Source organism: Botryllus schlosseri, chromosome 3, assembly GCF_051294905.1.
Source record: "Botryllus schlosseri isolate E-star chromosome 3, Bs_hap1, whole genome shotgun sequence".
Taxonomy (NCBI): domain Eukaryota; kingdom Metazoa; phylum Chordata; class Ascidiacea; order Stolidobranchia; family Styelidae; genus Botryllus; species Botryllus schlosseri.
In genome coordinates this window covers 14,547,250-14,575,067 of record NC_137238.1, presented here as the reverse complement: position 1 = coordinate 14,575,067, position 27,818 = coordinate 14,547,250, and the positions used below count along the sequence as shown (strand labels likewise).

At 39.9% G+C, this 27,818-nt stretch overlaps 1 protein-coding gene across 1 annotated transcript; it reads right to left on the bottom strand.

The window, feature by feature from the left end:
• Positions 1-22,440, bottom strand: LOC145435841 (solute carrier family 23 member 2-like). Its single transcript, XM_080313110.1, has 13 exons — positions 22,237-22,440; positions 21,047-21,190; positions 20,787-20,953; positions 20,536-20,722; positions 13,894-14,075; positions 9,095-9,215; positions 8,891-9,027; positions 8,004-8,171; positions 7,827-7,947; positions 5,211-5,383; positions 3,775-3,956; positions 1,972-2,104; positions 1-190 (listed from the first exon to the last, which is right to left on the bottom strand). Exons 1-13 carry the CDS (start codon positions 22,315-22,317, stop codon positions 142-144), a joined length of 1,845 nt encoding a protein of 614 aa, XP_080169236.1. The 5' UTR covers positions 22,318-22,440; the 3' UTR covers positions 1-141.
• Between the last annotated feature and the right edge of the window lie 5,378 nt (positions 22,441-27,818).

Here is a 27,818-nt window from a genome sequence, read left to right as displayed (position 1 = left end):
TTTTCTGCCTTTTAACTTTTATTAAGAGCACATTAGGAGTAACAATTTAAATTCCAGACTGTCAGTATACATATATATAGCGCAAGTGCAATTCTGCATTTCCCATTTTTATATATCCATTCAAGGTTTCCTCGTTGACCTTCAGCTATCATCATCGAATTCCGGTAATATGGGGATGAATTCCGAGAACCTAAATGCAGAAAATTAGAGCGTGCAAAGCGGCCACACTATGTTGGAACGTGTTCGGTGGAAATGAAATATCACATCGGTATGTAATCGACTTTTGAAGTGGACTTATCGTTTTGTGGTTAATCTTTGCGTATTTATGATACTCGTGTCGGGCACTCGTAAAGCATTGGTATGTATACTCGTACGTACACTTCATAGCTATTATCAACTTAGATAAAGGAAATCTGTTAGTCTGTTTACCTGCATATTACAGGATAAAAACCAAGCTATGCGAGACTTATGAATGATTACCGGATTAGATGAAACACGTATATCATCAATTCTGATAATGACATATATGAGGGCATAACGTTCAGCCACCCAGTTAGATCGTGACCCTTTGTGCCGTCTGAGAAGCCTTTCTATTTAGCTAAAAGCACATGCTACGACAAAATACAACCCCAAATTTTTTATATTTTGGTGAAGCATACGAATATTTTCGCAATTACTCGAGAAATCTCTGAATAACGTATAAGCGGTGAGATTACATAGAATTTATTGCTTGATATAACGGATGATGAAAACTTGTAGATTTTGTTACGTTGATAAACATCGTCCCAATTTAATTTAATCAATTGAATTTATTGGCAACAATTTCATCATTTCAATACATTACAAGACTGAGATACAATGAAAGATCGGAAGGTGACGAATCGACTTGGAGCAGTATTCGGAATCAGACACCCACCTTGTCTGGGCGATGTAAAAAGGAGTCGTGTACAATTGTACACTGAATGAAAAGTAAAAGAAGATGATATCAAAGAACAGGCGACAAAAATAGATGAAATGTGTCGGAAGGCGTGATCGATATGTCATGTTGTGGCCCAGTAAACTAGAGGGCTGTCAAGTATCGATTCAGTAGAAATTGTGTGTATTTCGACTCGAATGCAGACATGCTCGACGACTGTCAGATAGCCGGCGGGATACTGTTCTACACTGCAGGGCCGGCATATTTGATGGAGCGATGATCTTTTGCGTCGAGCATATGATAGTTGGACGACGCGGACGCTCGTGTGTTGTACTTATGCTCTTTTAATACCGAGGCAAATAAGTCATTGATGTTTTTGGGGCAGTGACCGCCGTGCAATAGATACATAAAATTTAGCAATTTTTAGTTTCGGTATATCTTTTATGTTTAGGGCCCTGAACCCTTTGAGCAGTGATTTTTCGGAAACACATCCTGCCCCCTGGCTACGACACGGAGGATCTGATGTTGTTACTTTTGCAGTGGCTTCAGTGTGCTAACATAGCAGATTATGCCATATGCCACTTTTATGAGGGCATGCGAGATTTGGGCTTTGGTGCGAAAGTCAAATTGGTGAGGGGAAATTATTGACATCTTGTCGAGTTGTCACGATAGACGGGGCAGGAGCAACTTTCAGAAGACAATTCGAAGGACGCCTCAATAAGTTTTCCGGGACTCTATAAGAGTCCATAGACTCTATGTAATGAAACCCCGATATACAAGATATTCAAAAGGCTTCTGATAACAGTTTTCGTCTATAGAGCAACATAACTTTACTCTCACAAAAGACCCGAGAAATGAAATCAGATGAATAGAAAAAGGTCAAGACAAAATTGCATTACTGATCATTGTGACTTGTTAAAGGTTTCGTTGTACACTTCATCAATGAAACTTCGAAAACTACCACGAAGAATTCGTCAACTCAACCTCATTCTACGATATTTGCTTTATTTAAATCCGTCAGAACCCTTACTCCTATACGCTACATCTGTTCCTACCTGTAATTTGTGGTAAACGGAAGATTATACACTTTCTTGGCGGCTGATTGATATGGAACTCCGGCATCGTTCAATCCGTCATTACCAGACTTTATCGCTCCCCATTTAATCATACCACGTTCTTCGAAAGTTCCTAAAGAGGTAAAAATATTTACAGATAGCACCAATCTATGCGATAGATATGGAGCATAGGCGATTTCGAAGACCAAGGCAGGCGAAATGTCCGCCGAATTTCTCCCGGTAAAAGTAAAATACAAGTTCCGTTGCCGCTTTTACTCAGAGGTGGTCAGGAGAAAGTTAGTGTGTATTCAGTTTATTTACGACGATTCGGCTTCCGTTTTGTGCTTACTCAAGTGTGTTCTTCCACTTCTTCCATTTCTACTTGAAAGTATTTTAGCAAACCTACTTACTTTTTACAATCTTAGACCTTGACTTTTATGATAAGTTTACATACTTTTTATTATTGGAATTGTCCTAACACCATCATGAAATAGAATCTGTATCATGGTAACTAAATACATTTTCCAAGATTCTTACTATTTGTTGTTCCATTACTCATTCTGCCTTAGTCGCGAAGATACATTCTGCAATTGCCAAAGTAGTCAATTCCGATAAACCGTTGAAATATGCGAACACTCGACCTAATATATTGTTGAAACTACTTAGCTGAGTATATTTAAACCTTGCGTTTTGTATTTCCGCTTTATGAAGCATTTTTTCAAAGCGACTATAGACAAGTCAAGTCATGCAAAAAGTTGACTCGAGTCTAATTGAATCAACCCACGACTGGAGACATCTCAACACTGAAATTAACCTATGAAGTATCACGGTTCATATGCCGAACTCTAGCCTGTATAGCACTTTCAAGCCTTCACTAATATTCAGGATACATTTTGGCCCAATTAACTTTTATTGTTACCAATTTCTAGATGTTATCCAGCGATGCTGTTTCATTATGAAATTTATATATTGGCATGACGTGCTAGAATACGTCAGTGCTCTTTTTTAAGTGGTGAAACCTTCTAAGTTTTTTCTCTGACTCATGCACCCCTAACAGGCAGGGTTGTAACCAAGTCACAAGGCTCCGAGTCACAAGTCAATCTCACTTTTATAGTTTTGACTCGAGTCAAGTCGAGTCATTTTCAATTCACCATCGCGTCAAGACCGAGTCCAAGTCGGCGAGCAGAGCGTCGAGTCCGACTTATAGTATTATGACTCGAGTCCGAGTCCAGGTCATTGTGTTGACTGCTCAGTTTACAGTTGAAGTCTTGTTAAACCCACTTTTTATAACTCTGTTTGATGATATCGAATGGTTCGCACTTATAATATACTAATTTTCCTCGCTTTTAGCAGTTCCTGTTCGCATTTTCAAGTGCCAGCACCATTAGACGAAATCCCAATAATGTGGTTACTTTACTATTCTTCAACATTATCATGAAATGTCGGTCTTGGCCGTCAAAGTCTCGAGTCATATGACTTGTTTCGAGTCATGCGCAACGACTCGAGTCCACGTCGAGTCAATACACAGATTGACTCGAGTCGAGTCATCAGAAAATCGTTACTCGAGTCGATTCACGATGACATCCCTGCTTTCTACCTACATAAACTGTATGTGAAAACTAAAAAAGGTTACCAGTGTCATCATGGGTGTTCACTGTTCATACTGCTTAATATATATTTAACTGTTAAAACGAATCTATAAATCCCGATTTATGATCATTGATCAATAGCTCAACCTTCGGAAAAACTGAGAAAGAGTTCCGACACAAGATAATTTACACACAGTTGCTTCTTGATACTTACCCGGTAGCGTGTTGTCAAAGAACGCAGCACATACTCCGCCTACAAAAATTGATGTTTCTAATAAGACTATGAAGATCTGATCAAGTTCTTTTATTCCTGTGTTGATCGCATTTTCGTTAGCACGAACCCAATCTGGCACCATCAGTCCAACAAACAGTGAAAAGCCAATTACGAAAAGATTCCTGTTCAAAACATTTCTTCATTATGTTTCAGTCAAGTTGTCGGTCTCGCGCGAACCTTCCGACAGATCGCGAAGTAATTCTCATCATCGTTCACAGGTGATTTAACAGACAATATGAACCTGACGGTATTGTGTGCGGCAGCACAAATAACTCAAATTGACAGCATTATGCATGCGCTCGGTCAGGGCGAAGGTAATGACGTATTTGTGGCAGCAGATTTGAAATTATGAAACATTACACAGCCCTGGCCATGACGTAGGTTGAACAAAAGATCACATTGTCGCCGTGTTGCAGAGAGTGTCAAGCACGCCGTCAAAGCGTGAGCACTGCATGATGAGCCCCCATATCTATCGCAATTACCCATGCAATAAAGCGAGTAATTAGTTGTTCAGATTCCATGGAACACTCGCAAGAATGGCGTATACTTCGTATACTTCAAAACGATAAACCTGGTGGCAACGTTTTGCGAACTCAAATGTCCAATTTTGAGCTTTTTTCGAATGAGCAATGGTCCCAACTAGGGTTGCATTTAAAACAAACGGTTGCTTAAAATACTTTGTTTAAAACATGTTTTAAAAAGAAGCCTTTTCAAGTTGTAAAATTATGTCATAATTGTGTATATACTTTCAAAAAAACATATATGAGCTTACGGACAATTACTACCCGATATAGCCGACGTATACGATATGGGTTGGTCGGAACCCTCAAAATAATCGGTTCAGCTGCTATAGCACGTATAGATTTCGTCGAAGGAGCTATATTTGCGCTACATTTTTGGGGGGTTGTGGGTTCGAGTCCGACCGTGGTCGACTTCTGAATTCCTATTCTCCAGTGTTGGAGGTTTACCTAGGCTTTTCCTCGCCATATCATCCGCGTAAGCGGTGTCTTACGAGCCTAGAAGTGGGCCGTGCTATGAGTCGGCAATTACGGAATAAAAATGACGAATATCGGCCTGGTGTAAATGACCATAGTAGTCCACAGACATCATGAATACCACAACCCTATATTTTCAATTGTCAATGTCAGTCCACTAAGACGTCACAATTGAATATTCGTGACGTCATGGCTTTGAAAGAACTGTTTCAAACATGGGCCTTGTTTCAAATATGTTTGTATCAAATTGATTTTTGTTTTAAATGCAACCCTAGTCTCAACACGAGAGTCAATTGGAGAGGAACGAACACATTCGGTCATATGTCGATGTAACATGACAACAAACCGTCTGTGCAAATTTACCTCATGTGAAAGATTTACCTTGTCGAATTCAGGTCCACGTGTTGCAAATTCGAGAGTCCAACTGATGCTATCATTACGAACATGACACAAAACATGCCGCCGACTACCGGATCGGGTATCATAACTAACACGGCACCGAACTTTCCGAACAAGCCAGCCAAGAAAAAGATTGCTCCCGCCATTTGCAATACCTATAAAAATGTATACACGCTGGATATAATGGATATCTGCAAAATAAAAGCTTTATTGTCTCGAGCAGAATTCAGGTTTTACAATAAAATATTGGCGGATAAATTGCGATTGTGAAGCATTATGTGGTATAAAACTTGGGGGGAACATCCAATGTTATATAATTCGCTTCTTCGCATTTTGACTTCAAGCTATATATTGCAGCACAGCAGATCAAATTGGAACAACATTATTAGCCAATTACACTTTGAAAAAGGCACTTTTGTTCTTGTAGCTCAATACGCTGCGACAAATTGACTGTTGGGTGAAAGGCGAAACTAAAGGCGCTCTTGATTCCCTTCAAATTACGGGCATTGGAATGGTGAATTCATTGGCCTTGATTTTAAAACAAAGGTTTGTCACCCGCGTCATTGTGGTAATTCAGTTTCCACTCTGTTCTAGACTACAGCCATATACAAGTGGACCCTATGCCTTTTTGTACTTATCAATGTACTGCAAAATCGGCAGTTTTGGACACATGAAACGAATCTGTATTTCTGTAAAGCCTGTTGTTGGTGAACCCTTGTTTTTTACTTCGAAAAACTAGGTATGAGCGACTGGAAGAAGGGTTGTAGCCGCCGTACGGCCCTATGGTGTCGCTATGGCTCCTTCACACTCCCGCCAAGCAAAGAAGTGCACGCAGCGTCATTGTTACATCACAGCGGCAACTATAGGTTTGACGCAGCCTGGTGCAATTCACTGTTCAGTGCACGTGTGTTAGTTGTGGGATCGTTTTCGAATCAGTTTAGTTATTAAAATAGGATAAGTAACGTTGATGCATTACTAGAATAGGACAGGTTAGGTTATTTCAATTACAATTGCCTTACTCTTTTGATATCATATTGCAGTGAAAGTAAATCTATATGTATAATTACCTTAGAAACCCGGAAGACACATTGCCAATTAAGATTGTATTTGATTAAGTTAAGGATGTATGTGCCAATGTTTATTGTATTTCAGTGTTAATAGAAAACAAGCATCAGCAAAGAGCGAGTATTTTTCATTGAAAAATTAATTTCGACGATAATATTGGCTGTTTCATACATCACTGTCAAGTACTTATCCATTCTTATCCCACGTGATTAGATTAACTGGTAGAGCCGATGGAGAAGGTGTCTTCAAAAATCTTTGGTACAAAATTAATGATGATGCAGCATCTTCTGTTTTTTATTAATCACTTTGTTGCATGTTGTTATTTTTGACCTCCCATCAGGCTTGTAGACATAGTCGAAATGGATATTGAAATCGCCCAAACGTACCAGATAAACGTCATTCGTGGGAATCACACGATACCGACTTGAAATTTATTTATGGGGTGCATATTTTCCTCTGCGGTTCGCAATTTTACGGTGGAGCTTAGATTACACTATTATAATAAAAAATGAAAATTCCAAGTCATCCAAAATCGCCCCAGCCGTGAATAAAATTTTCAAGTTTAATTAAAATCTCACTATGATTTGGGAATCAATTTGTTAATTCTAATTCCATATTGACGGCCCGCCGACACGCGCGAATTTAATTCTGTGTAGATAGCCGCACAATTATTGTTTTACGGCTGCATGTTACCGTAGGCTGCGTCTACAGGTTGGCCACCTCTGGCCTGTTGAAATGAATATGAGCAAGGATGCAATTCTAAATACTAATCAGAGCTTGAGATCACCGGACCACCATCTAACACAATTGATCTCAAAGTTGACCCCGCTGAGACCCCCTGGCTACGACCCTGCACATGTGCACTGCATGCGCTATTTATAAGCATCTCCCGCAGGAACTACCAATTCAAAATGTCTGATCTCTCGAGGCGGTTTCCTCGAGAATTATTATACACATATATCACAAGCTAAACACATGTCAACTCGATCCTGTTCTACTCCAAAAGGAACCAATAAGTCCATTACCATCGGTTAAAGGGTGAGGAGAAACATTTGCTTATGACATCACAAAAGGAATGCAATTTCCAAGCCACGCCCTGCTGATATGAACATTATACTATATTGCAAATCCGGTCAACATGTTCTGAAGCATAAACTTGTCTATTTTCGATAGCTAGTCATTGGTCCACTTTAATGCGGATCTCGTACACTCCAGTACACCCCTTCTGACTGGTACACCGTTTTAAAATTTTGGTACACCCTGGGGTTTACGACACACCCGGTTGAAGAGCCCTGACATATATTCTATGCATGATTGTAGGTCAATTAATAAATTGGAATTTCATGTGGACGTGGCCGGCCGCCAACAGATTGAGACTAAAATAGGTGGTAAAGGTAGCATAATTATTCATCTATTGCGACGGATTGCATTAATATCGTACATGTGCGGAACACTCCAGATATACAAGTGTAATAAATCTGATATATGTAATTCGCCGAACAAAATCTGAGATATTGTGATGCTTCATCATACCCGTCTACTGGCCACTCGAGTGAGCGCAATTGCACTTATATTAACGCTGTATGAAGTTGTTCCGGATCCAGTACCAAGCACACCAGCTAGTATACTCCCCAATCCCTCAACAGCGATTCCTCTGAAATGTAACTTTTAATGATTTGTCAGCCTCCACACCCGCGCATAAAAAAATACCTATTTAAAGCGTGTCTAGGCAACGGAGGCGCTTTGCAGAGCCTAGCGCATGAGTAATAGTCGCCAATCGATTCTATAATACTGCATGACACAGCGGCCAACATACCAACAACACTGGCCACCGACACTACGGGCAGGCTCCATTGTCCTGGATAAGGAAAGCGCAGCCTGAAAAAAACGTTCACGCACGTTATTGCGAGCCTGTCATTCAAAGTTGTTCAGAACAATCGGGTTTTAAAATTGTAGTGGGTATATATTATTGCGATTTAAGCTTTTCTTGGACGCGGAGACACGACAAGTTTGTATACCTATAAAGTTGCGAATTAATGATGCATTTGATGTAAGTTTGTTGGGATCGGGATCTGAGACAACCAGATTTTATTAGCACACTATGAGGTGCATCGTCATGTAATGTGATATGGATGGTATTTTCCAGCCACTGATAGAATTTGGAAGGCAGTACTTTGAGATTTTTTTCGGAGAATTATAGATTATTTCCAACGACGTTTGAAGTATATCGCGCCGTGACAGTCTCAAAACGAAGTTTGTTTTCAACATCACAAAATGTGTAAAGTGTTATCAATCATAGCGGTGGTGGTCAAAGTCGTCTTCGTTGGTACTGATATTCAAGTAGAAGTACCGATGTCGAACCACTTCGAGTGGAAGTATGATATGATGGTCTAAAGCAGTGGTTCACAACCCGGAGTCCGTGTGAAAGCATTTGGGGTCTGTGATTACTGACTAGACTAATGAGTATAGAGGGAAGCTGAGGACATAAAAACTTCATTAAGTCGTGCGAGTTAACAAAACAGACTTGAGTCCCCCGAGAATGTGAGTTCGTAACATAAAAGCCAAGTTTTAATAACATATACAATTGACATACTAACCAAGGGCTGTTGTACAGTACGGAAATGCGTAGATCGGTTCTTGCACGGTAGGCTCTCTGTTTGGGGTCGTCTGGCAAAGCTCCTGCCACCGTCAGTACAAAACATAATATCCAGACTAATCCTATTGTAATCAGCACCTATGATAATATACGAAGTTGAAGTCAGGCGACAGACTCCAATGTTTTAAATGGGCATATCTCTTGCCGGAAATAGCTTTATAACATCGAAGTACACGACGTGGAATCCTTTTCGCCTTGAGAAAATCGGGAACGGTATCGTAGTATTTCGGAGATATTGAGTGAACAAGGCCATCGCGCCAATGGTGCTGAAACAACATATATATAGCGAATATTACATAAATTAGTCACTGCATATTGGCTACTGAATATATTATCGAAAGTTACACCTATATTTATTGTGCTTGGCCGATTTTCCGTTAGACGCCAACATGCATTTTGCAATTCCGAATGTACTGGCCTTGGATTGACTGCTAAAACTATGCCACTCCTCGACCAGGGCAACTTATTGAAACGACTTACTTGATTCGTTTTTATACATATTATGGTCAACTTCAACATCGAGTAGTCTTGACAATAGGGATGGTGCGAACCTCTGAAAGATTCAGGTTCGTGTGAACGCGAACCTTTTTGAAAGGTTCTGTGTGAACACGAACGTGAACCTCATTACGTCACGTGGCGTCATAAATGCTAATTCCAACCCAACATTTCAGTGAAGTGATAGCCTATATCAGGGGTTCTCAGCCCTTTCTTGGCCATGGCCCATTTTCCGGTTTGAAAATGTGCTGTGGCCCACCTCTTATGTTAGTGTCATAATCCTGTTCAATACGTGGTAGTCGACGGCTCCGATATGCCTATTTGCCTAAAATATGCGCATTTTTCTCTTAATTTACTGACGATATTTAAATCTAGACCTCTAGGGACAAGAAATCACGCAAAGCGCAACGAAAATTTTCAAGTTGAATAAATATCCTCCAACAAATGACCAACGAAATAATCTTGGACCCCTTCGAGCTCCGCAATAGGTGGTTAGGGTGCGGCAGTTACGGCCCTGGTAGATCATTGCGGTGGTGCAGTATACCTTCACCAGAAGTTGCTTATAATTTTCAATTATGGCAATTTTTTTCTTACAATAATACGACCTGCCGAAGTACAGTAAATCTATACTTCAATTACACTTCATTCCGAGTTTATTGCACACCCTTTCAACGGTATATGACATATGACCCTGCCGGAATACTTGGTTACTTCACCATTACTTTCCAGTTATCATATACCCGAAATTACTTTAGTTACAGTTATCCGCAGGTTGTCATAGCCAGTGGAAAATGCCGCCGTTTGTCCCTCCCATTTTTGACTTTTACAGCGGACTCCATGCGTGCCACTACATCTCATAAGAGTCGGATGGAAAGTTTATGAATATTTTTCTAGTGTTTAACATAACAAATATAACTAAACTTACATTAATTCTAAAACTTTCTAAATAGCTTTGTGGCCCACCTCCAAATGCTATGTGGTCCACCAGTGGGCCATGGCCCACTCTATGAGAACCCCTGGCCTATATTAATGCACGTACACCATGGGTGTCAAACTCAATTCGGGTCGCGGGCCGGATTCAATAGTTTTGATCGCTGGCGGGCCGGACCAATCAAATGATCCAAAATGTTACCTCTGAATCCATACCTCTGTTTTCCACTGAAATTCTTTATTATCAACCCTCATGTGAAATAGTATTATATATCATATCACGGATCATATGTGCTCTATTCTAGCAACACCGTTATTCGTAAACAATGGAATTGGCAAAATGCGATGATTGGCCGATTGAATATACTTATAAACTACTAAAACAATGGCTCTAACGACAATATAAGTTGGAATAATTTACTGATCTCCTTACTTTAATCGTGATGCGTCGTTTGGCCCTGCGTAGTGCGATGCCTCGTTTGGTCAGAGTATTATAAGTAGGGCTGGGCACAATGATTCGAGTACTCGAATCTGAATCGAGTAATAATTTTAATGATTCGAGTCGAATAGTAAAAGTCGATTTTTTCGAGTACTGTAGTTATACGCTCCTCGCCACTGCACGCGAATTTATCAACGATAATTATAGTTTCGATACAGTTTTTCCCTGTAAAATCCTTGAAACATTGACTGGCCGTATCGCAGCATGCGAGACATACAGTACATCGCTACGAACGTTACTGAAAATATATATTTCCGAAGTCATGATCATCTCACAACACTGTCACAAAGTGCAATGAAACCCGTATGGTCGATAAAATACCGAACTATCTTTGATGTGATCGATAACAGGCATTATATTATTTGTGGTGGCATGAAAGGTACATATTTAAACTTTGACATATTACATTATGGTATTACGTCATAATGAGTGATACTCGAATACTCGACTCGACTCGAAGCATTTTACGTGATTCAGAATCGAATCACTCAGGTACTCGATTTTGCCCAGCCCTAAGCAGCAGTGCGACCAGAGATATTTGAATTCTATTCTTCGTGTAGCTATTATATTATCCAGGTATTTTACATGCAACGGTTTCGGATTGTCGTTTCGGCCTGTGTGAATAACTATTATTTGGTCCATTTTCCCGGAAAATCTCTGAACTGAATGCGCTATTTTGTGCCTTCCCACAATGTAATAGCAATGTCACCACCTTTTTCCTGATGGTTACTTGAGTGAAAACACAACAATGTCGACAGATGGTTATAATGTGACCGATGCACAATGAACAAGTTCGACATTTACTACTATTATAAATGTACTGAACAATACAATGATTTGTCAATTTACTCAGAATGACCCCGCGGGCCGTATGTTTGACACATCTGATGAACGCGATACCTAGCGACGACTCGGGCCACATAATGCTGTGATGCTGAAGTGCATATTGATGTTTTCAACGTCGCCAAATGTACCAACTGGGACAATCAAATGATATAATAATCCCATAAAATCAATATCTTCCGTTGCTTTCCCAACAATTTTGTCGAGGACTTACAAGGGAATATAAGCTTACTCCTTAACGATCTAGGCCAGACTGGACAATACATTCGACGTATTGCTAGTTGGTACGTTGATATTGAGCAGAGTGTAAAACGGGATTCTATACTTGCTACCGATATTACCAGATTTACAAGTTACACAGCAGTAGCCAACACCCCAATCGCACAGATTTGGTTTTTATGACACAATTAGGATATGAAGTAAAGATTGACCCCGCGTGACCCCGTAGCCCGCTAGATTTTTTTATAGCAGAAAACGATATCAATTTCATTGATTGGTTGAATAAGCATCATTCTTTGACTACACGCTCTTGATGTTGTGTGATTGCGGGCCAAGCTCACAGCAGAGTGTCATTCACAAACGGAAAGCTGGATATTTCGAGCAAAGTTAAGTAACAAAGCAAGTAAAACTTTTGAGATTGTCAATGTGCATGCTCGTTTAGTGTTGATTTTTTTTTGCTTCCAGCGCCGTGCATAGAGTGACCCGCAGTTGAAATGCAATAAATTTCAACCACAGATGTTATAATGCAGTGTAAATTGTAATATGTAAAAAAGGTTCACAGTGCAGAACCTACCAAGGTTCGTTTGTGAACGTGAACCTCTAAATATCTGAGGTTCACACACAGAACGCGAACGTGAACCTCACGTTCACACCATCGCTACTCGACATACCTTGTAAATCTCTATTGTACATCTCATTAGGTACTAATTTTTAACATTACTTTTGCTACTACACGAGTGACGACGCTAACCGTGTGAACAGTTGAACACCCTGTAACAGACGCCAGCGTATTAGATGATGAATGAAATCTCAATTCGCATTGTATCCAGGGTTGCATTTAAAACAAACGGTGTCTTAAAACACTTTGTTTAAATCATGTTTTAAACAGTGTTTTAAAAAAGCGCCTTTAAATTTTCTTTTTTAAGTTGTAAAATTATGCCATAATTGTGTAAATACTTTCCAAAAACATGTTGTATGAGCCTACGGACAATTACCACCCGATAAAGCTAAGTATATCGATATGGGATGGTTGGAGCCCTCTAAATAGTCAGTTCAACAGCAATAGTACATATATCTCGTCAAAGGAGCTATATTTACCCTATATTTTCAATTGTCAATCCACTATGACGTCACAATTGAACATTCGTGACGTCATGTCCTAAAAAAAACAAAAAAAAACAATAAAAAACATGTTTTAAATTAGGGCTTTGTTTTAAACATGTTTGTTTTAAATTGATTTTTGTTTTAAATGCAACCCTAATTGTATCTGTTGAAAGCGGCTATGGTTACATGGCTGGAAATATATTATCAGATGAGCAGACTTGATCTGTATGCGCCTCGGGCGTTTTGAAAATGATGATTTTCATATTACTTGAGACATTCTTGAAATATGTTGTATATATGTACTGTACAGTGTACATATTGCATGCTCGTTGTTTGAAGTAATCTTGAGCTTTCCTTACCACTAATCTCCGTGTATGAGAGCGGATGGTTTTTTGAATACGTCCGAGTTAATGTTATAATACTCCTGTATAATCGGTTTTAATCTGACTCCTCTCGTGGAATTACGATACGTCGCTCGCAGTATGAACACTGGACAGGTCTATTGTAATATATACTCTACTATGTGGGTGAATTGAACTGATAATATCAAGTGTAAGAAAGGATCTCAAGCCTCAGGTTGAACGGTTCAGATTCAGAATTTTATCAAGACTTGCAGAATTAAAAAGGATAATAAACTAATACCCATTGCAACTACAATGCAACAATGTCTTGCTTACGATCTCGAAACAAAATCTATTGAATTGTAGACGTTAATTACGTAGTGATTGGCATTCTACGCGAGATTAAGCGCAAATTCGTTTCCGTATATTATTTATGGAATGTTGCCAAAATCGTCATAACCTCCAGTATTTTTTCGGAATCATCCAATCGGTCATACTGTGATATTCACTTACAAGACCGCCACGCCCCATTGCGCCGAGGCGTTTTTCGCTGCTGCGTGACTGAGTGATAATCCAAGCAAGCCGATCGCTGGAGCTACGGTCAGCAGCCCGATGAAGCGAGTCAAAAACCCAATCGCGCCGGTCAATCCAAGCATGATCTCGAATAATCCAGATACAGCGATCGCACCTTGGATCTGTCCAGAAAATAATGGCAATTTTCATCCCTCCGATACCAATCCGTTGACCAAGAGCGGAGCGGAGGCAGCATATGCACTTTGTTCTATCATTCCTATACCTTAAATATATGATATATGTACATTTGTTAAATCTTTGCATTCACTGGGCAAAAAAAACGTAACTTATGATATCTACGTTAGCTAATTGTTTCCGACTGAAGCATCGCGTCACCACAGCGTTTATGTAGTACGTTTCAAGCTACTATCTGGCTAAAACTTTACTGCAAGGCCATTGTTTTGCGTGCCTACTGCTGGTTTGCAGCATCCTGACCAGTACAATCGACGAAATAGCACAAAATTGTTCATTTGCACAAAATTTCGAAAAATCCATGCAAAAACGAGAATGGTTCGAATAAGGATCATGCTTCGACTTTGTCAGGGAAGGGGAATTCTGTGATTACTAGGGCAAGTTTGTGTTTCACTTAAAATCGTGGGAAAGTTGCATTTAATTTTAATATAAGTTGAAGTAAAAAGTTGCATTTATAATTTTTTTGAATATAATAGGGTATGACATGCTCGAAAAATTGAAGGTTTGCAGAGTATCTGCTTGTTTCGTTCCTTTCTTCGCTATTCAATCGAACATGAATACATTTTACGTTCTTTAGGTTTAAAAACTACATGCCAGCATTTTGCTGACATCTCTTGCGGGACTGTCAAATTTGATACCTTACTATTTCACGGATGGCCTGCCGAGACCGCCATAAATTACATTTTTGCCGGTACGCAGTATGAGAATAACGCAATTCGGAAATAATTTTCACGAAAAGCTAAGCATCAAAGCAATTAACCATTAAACAAGTCAAGTACCACATCCCAAACCCCCTGCAAACTTGACCTCAGGCATTGCAGTAAAACTTAGTGTCGGAGACTAACAAATCAATAACCTGAAAAGGTGATCCAATGAAAATGTAACAATCAGAAGTCTCGCCTGGGCGTATGTCACAAGGAATGGATCTCAAATTTAAACAATAGTGAATCAATCATGCGATATGTTTACATATTTAGTTCAGGCACTCTCGTGCTTGGCTGTCGCTTTTGAACATCTAGCTTACAAGCCACTGCGTGAAATCTAACATAACGATGCAGCTAATCCATCACTTAGCTCTTTGTTGAGAAAATCAAAGAGAGAACCATGCTAGAAATAGTTTTACAGCAAGTTTTTTAAATCACGACTTTATATTTTGAGCAATACTTGTTAAAAGCTCTAGTAAAAGTTTTATGAAAAAATTCTTCAAACTGCATAAAACACCAGACTATTACATGCATTCTGAGTATTTAGGAAGCTCCCGGAAGCTGTAAAAAAGTTGCCAAAGTTGTAAAAACTTGCCCCATTGATTACCGTAGCTGAGGGGCTCCTAAGGTGTGGGTCGTGAAGGGTATAATTTGGGTCGCAACGGCACCAGAGCGCTGTTTTAATATTCACGATGAATTTCATGCAACAACACAAAAACTTATTCGCGCCTCGCGCAATTTCAGGTGGATAGTTTGTCATATACGAGATGTTGGATACTATAGTCAATAAACGTATACACGCAGAATAGTGGTTACTGCAATATGGCTTGGTCATGAATATGTGCCGACTTTTGTAATACACAAACTGATTTGAATTGATGTTAAGATTAGTCCGGCATTGATTTGTCCGTAAAACACCGTCTTTGCGGGCACGGAAATATGATACAAAGGTATTTCGAGGCCAAACTCTTTTGCGCTGGGACACATGAAGTCATGAAGTTGGGTAAATTGCGATGCCAAAATATCGGCGGCGATAAAAGCTTGGCCAAAATTGACCGAGACTGGTTGGCAAAAACCTTCGATATTGACCTGTCCGGTATTCGAAATGGTAAGCGCCGAATAGTCCCGTCCTTGCAATCTGAGTAGACACTAGACTAGGGTTACCATATTTCAGCAACCCCAATTTCGGACACTCTTTAGCACCCACTAGTGGATTTCAAAATGAGTTATGACGTCACACCAGCAAAGCTTTGCTCATACACCAGAGGTGGTCAAGGTCCGGTTCAGGAGTATGTGGCAGTGTGTTGTGTAACAGGGACCGAAAGCACATGTTTTCAGCCCCCTCCCGCCCAAATAAACAATGATTTTGAGCCCACATTATAGGGTAATCGATGCAACTTCTGAAAGGGGGGTGCTTGATATATGAATCTGGTTTCTATATGCATCTGGTCGTTAAATTATTTGAATGAATTCTGTCAAAAATATTGGTCGTTCCATATATTACTATATAGATCTACTCTCCGCACACATGATCAGAGTTAGCGGTAGTGCTGGTGGAGGATGATGAGTTTGAAAATACTGGGAGCGTAATTGCACATCACTAAGTCATGTTCATGTCCTACCGATAAGATTGTTAACCAGCCTTATGCCGGTGCGGAGCTTTATAAACACCCCCCATCCAGTGGTTTCCAACCTTTTATGGTCGCGATTCCATCTCCAATTTGAAAATGTTCCGTGGCTCAGATCAAGATTTTACGAACTGATTACTAAAAGAAGTCAGCACCTTTGCCCAGACTTACTCACGGGCTATTTTGGAAGCTGATTACGTTCAATTGATGTTAACATATTTGCAAACCCCAGAATAAAGGCAAACGACCCCCCCCCCCGTTTGGAACCACTATCTTGGAATAAAGCATTTAAACGGCCTGAACGATCTCTAGGAATATACCGTATTCCTACAATTGCGATTACAATTTGGCTTATTCCAGTAAATGAAGGTCATTTTTATATATATTTCATGGCAGTTTTTGCGAGGGTGGTAGTCTCCATATTAAAAACAATAAATTCGATAGTAAATCGCGCGCAGCGCGAAGAAAAATATCATACATCAGCATAAATATTCCGAAACAATATTGTTTTTATGCTGATCTACGAAAAAAATTATGAGCCTACGTCAAAATTCCGGACATTTGGCATATTTTAGAAATTCCTCCCGGACGCTAGTTTGAACAGTGAAATTCCGGACATGTCCGGGAAATTCCGGACGTATGGCAACCCTACACTAGACAGTGGTGCAATCATGGCTGTGGAGTAGGTAAATTTTAACACCGACTTCAACTCCGACTCCAACTACTTTCTGCACAGAACTCCAACTCCAACAGTACTACAAATTTATCTCGAAAATTATATGACACAGTGTTGATTCAATGAGTTTCATTTAACCATTATTCATATGCAAACATATTCTTCACGATGGCATGCAAAATTGTTTCATTGTGGCCAAGCTCGAAATACTCACTGTACAACCAACATGGAAGTATTTATTTCGAAGTATCCTTCCTATTTAATAAGTTATAAGTTTTAATAATATAGACGAGCCACCAATATTCTCTATTATGCTGGAATCATTCAAATATGATATATATCCCATCATGAATAACTAAAATATAGATAAAAACGATAAACGTGTAGCTCTTGTGTATGAGTCAGCAAGTAATACGGAGACGTACAAATTTTCTTAGTACAGACCATGATGACGAAAAGCACACACATTCTCTCTGCTAACAAATGTTGGTTAGAAACGAAATTTAGTGAGTATAGTCCAGTAGCATATGTCGGCATGCACTTGGTCAAGTATTCATGGACTAGGACTAAACTTGCTCTCTTTATTAAATATTTGTTCGACCCAGGCGGTAGAGCTACTTATTACTGGAAATATTTTTGATTTTGTCAAGTGAGAAGCAACGTATGGTTATATTTACATCAATTTCACAAGTAATGTTGTGAATTACGGAACCAAATGATGTACTTACTCTTTCGCAGAACCATCGCACAATTCCAATAATCGCACCAATTTGTGATTGCATCAGCAATTTTGCGTTGGTCACGAAGATACATCTAGCAATGTTTTTCCTCTGTGCAACTGAATTGCAATCCGCAAATAATGTCCAATGTTTTCAATATCGCTGCTAATAATAGTGATTGTTGATACATACAAATCCTATTTTTTTTTCTATTATGAGTATGAGTGTGTTATGAGTTGGAGTCGGCGTCGGAGTCTGGAGCATTTTCACAAACTCCGACCCCGACTCCAGCCAGTATTTATTCACGACTTCAAGGATTTCTAAAACATTTTTGAGACTCCGACTCCATACAGGAAAAAATTAGAGTAGCTCCTACTCCGACTCCAGAGCCTTGGTACAAACGCGACTCCCTGAGGAAAAAAATGTAATGCAATTAGATATCGCGCGCGGCAGACCTGTTTCATATTCCTCTGCTGCATACAACTGTTGCCTGCGCGTTTTCTATGCCATGTGTTAATGTAAAACATAGCATACTAGTATTAAAAATGTATTCTTTTTATGTCTGATGCGTGGGTTGCGAGATGACATTAAAACTAAGATTTTGGTCGGGGTCGAAAAAGTTTAAGACGCCCTGCACTGTAGCTAGTGATATTGTGGTTTCAATAAAGGCAATTAACCAATGAAAACAGTCAGCGGCCATATTGCCACACGGGATGATACCGAATAGGAAGTCAGGCTCTGGCGCACCTAAAAAGACTTCGCCAGGAACGAGAAGGCTTTCGAAGCGTCAGGCGTCAATAGCGGCACCTATCTGAAAAAGCAATTATGTTCAATTTCTCTACCAAGCTTCAACCAGAACAATTTGTCATCGATTAAAGAACTAAAAGTTGCAATGTCGTTTTGCAGCAGTTGTGCCTTCGTCAAGACTTTTAATATCCCAATATCTGTGGCTACAGTAATCACAGAATCTACCGTCTCCGACAAAGTAGAAACATGGTGTTTTTGTTGCATATGCACCTTTTTTCGAATCATTCGTATTTTCAATGGATTTTTGAAGCCATCGCAATTTAATGAAAATGAATGATATTGTGCGATTTCAAACACCTTACAATCCAGGAAGCTGTAAAGCAGCGATGCGCACGCAGAACAATGGACTTGAGATACGTGTAGCCGGATAGAAGCATATAACGTACTAAGCGTTGTAGTGACTTGATGTTTCTGACGCCAAAAATAAGCTGCGAACTTATGCAGATTTTAGATATAAACTTTCTTTTTCGACCAAATGTAAAAACGTTTTACCGGCTCTGTATGCAAAAGGATGTTATGGGAATCGCACGACCAAGTGTGTCTTATTTACCCGATAAAATGCTAAACTCAACTATTGCATCTGGTCCACCCAGGGTTGTAATGACTTGGGTCGCAATTTTTCGTTTACTCGACTTGACTCGAGTCATTTTAAAAAAAAAAGGAAAATCACTCGACTCGACTCGTGTCAATTTGTGTATTGAGTTGACTTGTAATAGAGTCATTGCACATGATTCAACCAAATCATACGGCTCGACACATTGTATACGATTTATTCAAGTCTCGCATATCAGGACCGATGATCAAAAATGAATAGAAACCAGCGTTGTAATTACTCGACTCATGACTCAACTCAAATCCGGCTCCAGTCGCGATTATTTGGTGACTCGACTTGACTCGAGTCATTTTTTTCAATTGCGTAGAACGAGTCGACTCGTCTCGAGTCAATTTTTGTATCGACTCGAATTGTACTCGAGTCATTGTGCACGACTCGAACCTCGAACCAAGTCATATGACTCGAGACTAGGACGGCAAAGACAGACATTTCATTGGAACTTCGACTAATAGTAAAGTCACCACCTTATTGGTATTTCGTCTATCAGTCCCGATACTTGAAAATATGGCAAGAAACTGTTAGGACTAAGGAAAATTACTATATTATGAATGCGAGCCATTCTAATTGAAAAAAGGGGGTTGAATCGGATTGAACTCGAAACGGAACTGTGAACACAATGACTTGAACTCAGACTCGAGTGACAACACTATGACTCGGACCCGACACTGACTTGGTGGTGAATTGAAAATGACTTGACCTAGGCTTACCATACGTCCTCTTTTAAGAGGATTTGTCCTCTTTTTTGACTTTTTTGAAAGTGTCCTCGGAGGACGCCCTTTTGTCCTCTTTTTTGAGATTTTGTCCTCTTTTTTGAAAATTTAGGTCAGATTTAGAGTAAATTGCGAGTGATATGCCGCAAATTAGCACAGAAGTGACGCTCCGGCGGATATTTCGAACTTGTTTACAACCCTGCCAAAACCTGTCTTATATCTGTTCGAATAACCATGATTGGAGTGAGAAAAATGAGCATATTACGAATCTGTGGCCTTCGATATTACGCAAGAGTTTCATAGAAATGAGTCGAACCTCACTCAATGCGATACTGAACGCTATGACCCGGACTCGACCCGTCGTTCCCCGACGTCGACTCGGGTTTGTCTCGGTGATGAATAGAAATTGACTCGACTTGACTCCAGTCAAAACTATAAAAGTGAAGTTGACGTATGACTCGGAAACATCTGCCTTCGTTGTAACCCTTTGCTTCTTACTGGTGTTGCGTGATAACAAAAATCATTTTGCAAACCTCTCTCATCCTTCTCATCCAAAGCTCCTGGCTGTCGACCAACTCGCCAACACTATCGTTATACAACAAACTGCCGTTGGTCAGTGTAGCGTTGAGGTAATTTCTTGGACATTTGTTATGTGGTAGACTCAATATGGCTAACGCCGGAGGCAGAAAACTTAAAGACGCTCCTTGTAGGATCGGCAATCTGAATTACGCAAATGTTGTAATATTCCACCGACCTGCGCGTGAATAGTACAGAAGGAACCTACCTGGAACCTAATGTAACTTGTAGAAATGTAGATATACCAGAGATGAAAAATAGTGTATTCATAACAGTCGCCAGTGCAAGGTAACCCTCTTCATTTTCCGTCATGCATAGGGCCTTTGCCAAAAGTAGCGGTGAGCCGATCAAGCTTCCGATTGCCACAAAGCAATGCTGCAACGGCGAAACAGGAGTCTATGTTACCGATACCTTCACCGGGATGCATTCGTAAATCGTTTATAATCGTCCCAAGACGCTTATTTCTACCTGTAAACCTAGGAATACGGATGTAGACCACGAAGGATTGTCATGAAGCGAGTACAGCAATCTGTTTCCATCATTTTCGGTTTGATTAACTTTTCTATCCACTTCTTCCGCTGCGATTCCCAAAATCATTTGCGGTTCTTCCTTCTGTATTCGAACAACCAAGCGCATTAAGTGGATTGAGCTTTTTCTTTTTCTATTTTTGGAAATTGCACTGATGATTTTTTCAGAAATGATTCGCCAACGCCCCCCTGGTAATTGGCATTCTAATAATAGTCATTGCCACCTATATCTATGCTTATTGACAACTGACGAAAAGCACTTTACACTTATATATGATCCGTTATTAGACACACGGGCTTGCTTTATCGCGAGAGGACTCGCCTACCGCGGGTAGGATGACGCAAACGGCACCAAGGTTTTTTAATGCTTTTTCAGTAAAGTCGGGGTATTCCGGAAAGACTTTTATCCAAAGCGTTTATAGTCGGCACATTGAATGTAACTTTCTGGCTGCCATGGGTGTGAAGATAGGTATTTTTCAGACATACGAACACCCCGACCTATAGACGCCCAGGCACTAACGCACCCGCTTCAATTAACATTAAAAGAAGGGCTTGAATGTTTTATACTTTGATCAGTTAACAGGATTACCAGAATTATCAACATTACATACAAAAGCATACGAACACCAGTAAAAAACTCCTCGAAGACCAACAAACTGGTCTGCGAACGAGAGCTTGTGAGCTCTGCATTGGATGATAGTTCACATGAAAACGAGAAAAAGGACTTGTTTCCTCGGAGAGATAATGGCTTAATGCGGGAAGCTTTGGATCAAGAAGTTGGGTCCTTCTGATCTGAAATTGCCAGTACATCAGAAACTCAGACACCGATAAATCAGTAGACAACCTTTTGGAGGTTAGTATAAAAAATGTAATAATTTTAGCATGGTTTGTGCGGATAACATTTTTGAAAAAAAAGGGAGAATGTTTGTCCATAAAATTGAAAATCACAGGACTGCTTTAGTTCATATAACAACCTGGTGATCCAGCCATCATGGCAATTGATATCCCGGTTATACAGGATTCGACTCCACAAATTATACGTATTTTTGGTGATGATGGTATGCAAATATAAGTAGGTCAGTGTGTCGATCTAAAAATCAACTCCCTTCAATGAATGTTAAATCGTCATACCTGTTTTATGACCGTACCCACAAGACGCTCATGTGAGGTATCATTCAGCTCCCTTGTATCTTCCATTTCCAAATCTTCCATATGTAGTTTATGTGTCTAAAGTCGTGGTTTAATGCGTCATGCAACGAATATACTGAATATCGTTCTAGTGGTGGCAAATTAGCTACCTTACAAAATCCCTTCATCGAAAAGATAATCATTAATGTTACCGCCTCGAGATTCATACTTTCCTCGGATTTACGGTATGAGAGCTCACCTCCGCAATTAGAAGTAACCTATTCTAAGTAGCAGATTGGAAACGAGCGTTGTTTTCGACAATGAATTAAGGATGTATTTCTCGCGTCATAGGTAATTTATCTGCTTAACGGAAACATGATGTCGCCTGAAGCAGTAAAATGAGTTTATCGAACTTGGCTTATTTCATACATTCGCAGCTGTTTATTCAATCTAGACGTTTGGACAGACTCTAGCGCAAGTTCCTCGGCTGTCAACGTACGAAATATCCGTCACGGTAATGCAGCATTTCGCGCTAAAGTGACATCATGATTCAAATAGCCTCGTTTATAATTAAACAATGGAAATATAACCGGTTGATTGAGCCAATCTGGAATTTGCAAGCGCGTCGCCCTCTTTAGGCATAGGAATTGTCACTCGCCCGCGATGATCTGATAAACGTGTTTTTCGAACAGAGGTGGTCAAAGTAGCCACCATCGCTACTCAAGTAGAAGTAGAAGTAACGTCGGAATTTCAAGTAGAAGTAGGACTGGTGGTTCACAAGTAAGTAAGTAAGTAGGTATTCTATGCTTATTTTTGCCTACAAAACTGAAAATTGTCAAGTAGAAGTAGAAGTAGTCTAAAATCATAACTACTTAAAAGTAGTGTGAGTAGTCAAAATCTACTTCAAGTACTTCAAAAAGTAGAAGTACTTCGTTACTGACCACCTCTGTTTTCGAATCTCGACATCGTCCTCGCGTCAGCCGGACTTCAGATCAAATAAGTGCATAAAAATTACAACATTTCGATACATTTGTTCGATTCTAGAGCGATCATAAATGAAAATATATTTCTTTTTTCCGAATGAGCTTGATCATATAGGTATGACCACTTCTTTAAATATATCAATTCATTTCGAACACCAAGCAAAATTGCATGGGTGTTTGATATCATCCCGTTGTATGGCCCATATAATATTGGTCTAGGTATGGTCAGAATATTACTTCATCATTATAATCATTAGCCGTATTTCTGCAACGGCAAAATATAAGTGCGGCATACGTCAATTCCTCGTTGAATCGTGCAATTCTATTTTAACTTGAAATTGGTCTCACCTTTCCGCAATTAGCATCCCGGTCATAGAATTTATCCCATCGTGGGAGATTGTTGTTGTTGTTGTTGCCTTAAGAATTGTTGTTCTGTAAGTTGCTTCCTCTCCATATCACCATACTGTAATTTCGATTGTCCATTTTTGAAAATCTCCTTCTCTAAAAACCTTACCACTGCTTTGTCTACCAAGACTTATGCATCTCGAGAATTTTCACCTTTTCCATATTATATTAGAATTAAACTTACAGTAACATCGTTTTATCCAAATTCGATAAGATTCAGAACTACTGAATTCGCTCAAAATTTATCTACCAGTTCAAAGTAAGAGCGATGTGATTCTGGGAGTTAGTCAGGGTTGACATTTTCTAGCTCTTTGGCTTGGTGACTTTAATCTAGGTTAAAGTCCATTTCTTGTTGCGATTGATTCATCGTAATATTCAGCTCCATATTTTAATAGTGAGTATTTATGATATTGCCGGTCGGCATGCCGCCTGCCCGCCTGCATAAGTACAAATTACTCCAGTGCTATAAGTAAAAGTCAAAATATTACGAAGTGTCGTGCCAAACATTATTATAGTTGTGTCATAATTATGATTTAAAGAAAGGAATTCCACCGACCGCTTATTATCTGAAAGTGGAAACGGAATCGGTTTCTCTAATGGTTCTTATGAGGCGCAAAGAGTGAGCCGGTAACGCACAGGAGCAATCATTTACAGCTCATCATATTTGCTGGCAAAAACGTTGACGAATATTTCAATGCTAAACAATTGTGAGTTTCAGTTATTAGATAGTACAGCCTTTAGTAATAAACGGGTCGGGTCTAACACGTACATTGAAGATTTGATTTATCTCCAATCGAATTTCGGTATGGAAGAAACCATACACAGACCTTCGGGTGCACTTGTTAAATGTACCAAACATTTATAGGTTTATTCAAATGTAATGTAACCTGGGAAGAAAGATTCAATCACACATACCGATCCGTTGATGAGAGGAGTATTTTGGAAAATAGATCACCTCATTTTAAGTTGTTGGGTAATAATTAACAACAGCAAACAGTCAATAAATGGTTTCATTGCTATTTTCTCGGGTTCGTTTGAATGCTGCTTTTGCACACGTAATAGAGAGCCCACTCACAAGCAGCCTGCAGTGTAAATCGAACTCTCAAACGACAGTGTTTCCACATGATGATATGCATAAAGGTATATGAATAAAGAAGTTTATCCGAAGAGATGTTCACTTGCGTGCTCTATACTGCAGAAGTCTCAAACACGCGGCCGCGAGAATATTTTGTGCGGCATGCTAAGGCATTTCGGATTTTCAAGTATTTGATAATATACTCAACTGCTAAATATCTTTTATTTTGATTTGAGAACTTAAAGTTCACTCTGAAACTACTCCAAAAACCTGAAAATTCATCAAACTTTACTATCGCAGGACTTTGAAAAGCTGACATGCGGTGGAAGATCAGCTAATGTGTCACATTTATTGTTCATGATGATAAAACATGATCCGTTGATGATTCGTGACTGAAAATTGTGATTTGGACTTATGGGCGCGACCTTCCGTAAAATTACTCGGGTTCGGACTGACTGGGTGATAAAATGAATATAGCTCGAGTTGAGTCACTTAACACGTTACAATCAGTGAAGGACTTGTGCCTCGGAATGCCATGACTTGGTACGACCATGGACGCAACAAACGATCAAAACTGCAGTGGGGAATTTATTCAATTGAAAAACATTCTTCGCGCTAGGCGCGATTTCGTGTGGATGGGCCTTTTGATTTAATATAGGTACCATCGGAAATTGTGTTGAAAATGAATACGACAAATTTATTAGAAGCACAAGGGGTACGAGCGCTAAAAAGGTTTTGAAACCATGCCATTACCATGGCACAATAAGATCCGAAGAAACTCCAAAGGACCATATCCCATAAAATGCATAAATTTGCATTCGATAGCAAATTTTGTCGATAGTCATTACTATTTGTCTAAATCAGTGGTTCCCAACCTGTGGTACGCGTACCACTAGTGGTACGCGAAGGTCTTCCAGGTGGTACGCGAGTAGATTCTGTTTTTATTCGACCGAAGGGAGTTATTAGTTCAGGTGAGTTTGATTTTGAGTTTTTTGAAGTCGTCGTGGTGGTGGTGGTAAAGTGGTCGTCGTCGTGGGAATAGTGGCAATCCCACCAATGACGGCCTACAGCAGTGATTCTCAAATTGGGGGGCGTGAAAACAGCTGAATAGGTGGGCGAAGTCACAGTTAACTGAAAAATTTTTCGCGCAGGGCGTGATTTTGATCCGGCTCAGTATATTGTTCTTATTTCATATTTAAGAATTCTCTCATCTGTAGCTATAACCTTTAATGCCATCAAACTATCAGTTGGGATGGCTAGGTTTCTGATTTATCTCTTTGCTATTTTGTGATATCACGATCACTATCAAAAAGGAAGCGTGTTTTAAAAGGTTTGAGAACCACCGACCTACGGGGAAGAGATCTAGATGTAAAGCATTGGGATTCCTACCTAACCAAACACCGTTCTAATATATCTGACCACAAGAATCCCAAATGGATCCACTACAGAAATCCTATACTGCGCCTTAAAATGGTCAGTTTATCTTCTGTTTTGCTGCCTATGGCAGCTGAACACGACGGAAACATGTTTCGACCGCCTCCAGTGCGCGTAACTTATGTAGGTGGTACGCGAGCACTGCATAAAACCTCGAAATGGTACGTGGGTGGAAAAAGGTTGGGAACCACTGGTCTAAATGTTAGCCTCTATTTGAGACATAAGGCTCCTATGAAAGTACTTAGGTGATACCTTAATCTGAGGAAGGAGATTTACGAGTTCTGAGTAGATATTACTTCACATGGTGATTTATTTCCACACGAAAGATGTCTAAGATCGCCATCGTTCTTCGCTGGACGCTTGGCAGGGCCGCGAACTTTCTTATTATTCGGGTTAGAGGCTACATTATGAGCGTACGAAACTGTACTGTGTTCACTTTGAATATTGGGTGGTGCTGGTTGCGTGCGAATGAAAGTCCTAGCTTCGTCATATGTAATGTTCGAGCGTTCTCTCAGGACCTGAATATTGGCCTCTTCTCAATACGTCGGACATCGTACGTAGGCGGCACAATGCTATTGATGACAAATAAGACATTTCTTATCATTGGGGCAAGATTCTTATTTGTGATCTCGACCGCAGCATTCTGTGCAACTGTGTTTACCTCTACGTGCTTTCGCTGTATTTCCGTATCGATTGCAATTATAGCACCGTGCTGGAGGCGTGCTACACACACTGTTCCAACCGGCCGCGCACTGCTTCTAAAGTCAGCAGGTGTCTGCTGAATTAGATGCCATGGTATTGATTGAAGTCTTATTATCACCAGCATTACCGCCGGTTGGGCGTAAGAAACTGCATGGTGGATTTTTATTGTTAGCCGGTCGGAAGGTTCGATGGTTGGGAGGGGTGGACAAATAAGCTTATCACCTCTCTGGTACTTTGGCGATGTGTAATCTTCGCTATCGGATGAGACAGGGTCTGTCGATTTACGCTTTTCTGAAGATAGCCTACGCCTTCCATCTTCTACTCTAATGGTAGTGAGGAGGCAACGATATCAGATATATATCATCTATGGTGGACACTACACTAGAAAAAAGGAAGATCGTACCGTATTGTAAACCCTCTTGTATAACCTCTTACTACTCGTAGCGCAATCCACAAATTACCTGACATTACCTGACCTCCGCACTCGACGAAGGTCTGAAGAGAACTGCCGCAAGTTTAAGTATAAAATTAAGCGCAGTAATGCCTCCATTTTTCGAAAATAAAGATTCACTGTATGTCATTTTACGATCGGCCATATTTTGCATTAACGTCTACTGCTCGCGCAAAGTGTTTTACCACCGTATTCGACTAAACTATAGTATACGGCCATTAAACTAAGGGGGATGGCACTATGCCATGATATTTTCGAAAACTGAGTGTTGGAGTAAACAAAGCATAAATAATACATTTCATGTCAATACTATCATTTGCATCCCATGATGCGGGCGAATGCTTATTCTTTCGAAAATTGATACCACTCGGACGCATCGATTTGAATCAAGCTCTCTGCACCTTCTCCGTAACTCAATTTGCAGCTTTTAACAGTCCATGCGAACGAACTACGACCGTTTTCACAACTACTTACTTACTTGAGTAGTTCTTATAGTCATTCAATTCTACTTCAAGTAGTTTTAAGTTGCTTTTGA

Bases quoted from the DNA above. Each gene is read 5' to 3' on its own strand.
- LOC145435841 (XM_080313110.1), bottom strand. From the start codon at position 22,317: ATGGAAGATTTGGAAATGGAAGATACAAGGGAGCTGAATGATACCTCA. The intron at 9,216-13,893 runs GTAAGTGAATAT...ATGTTGTTTCAG, and splicing joins CAATGGGGCGTGGCGGTCTT to CACCATTGGCGCGATGGCCT. The intron at 8,172-8,890 runs GTTAGTATGTCA...CGTTTTTTTCAG, and splicing joins GTACTGTACAACAGCCCTTG to GCTGCGCTTTCCTTATCCAG.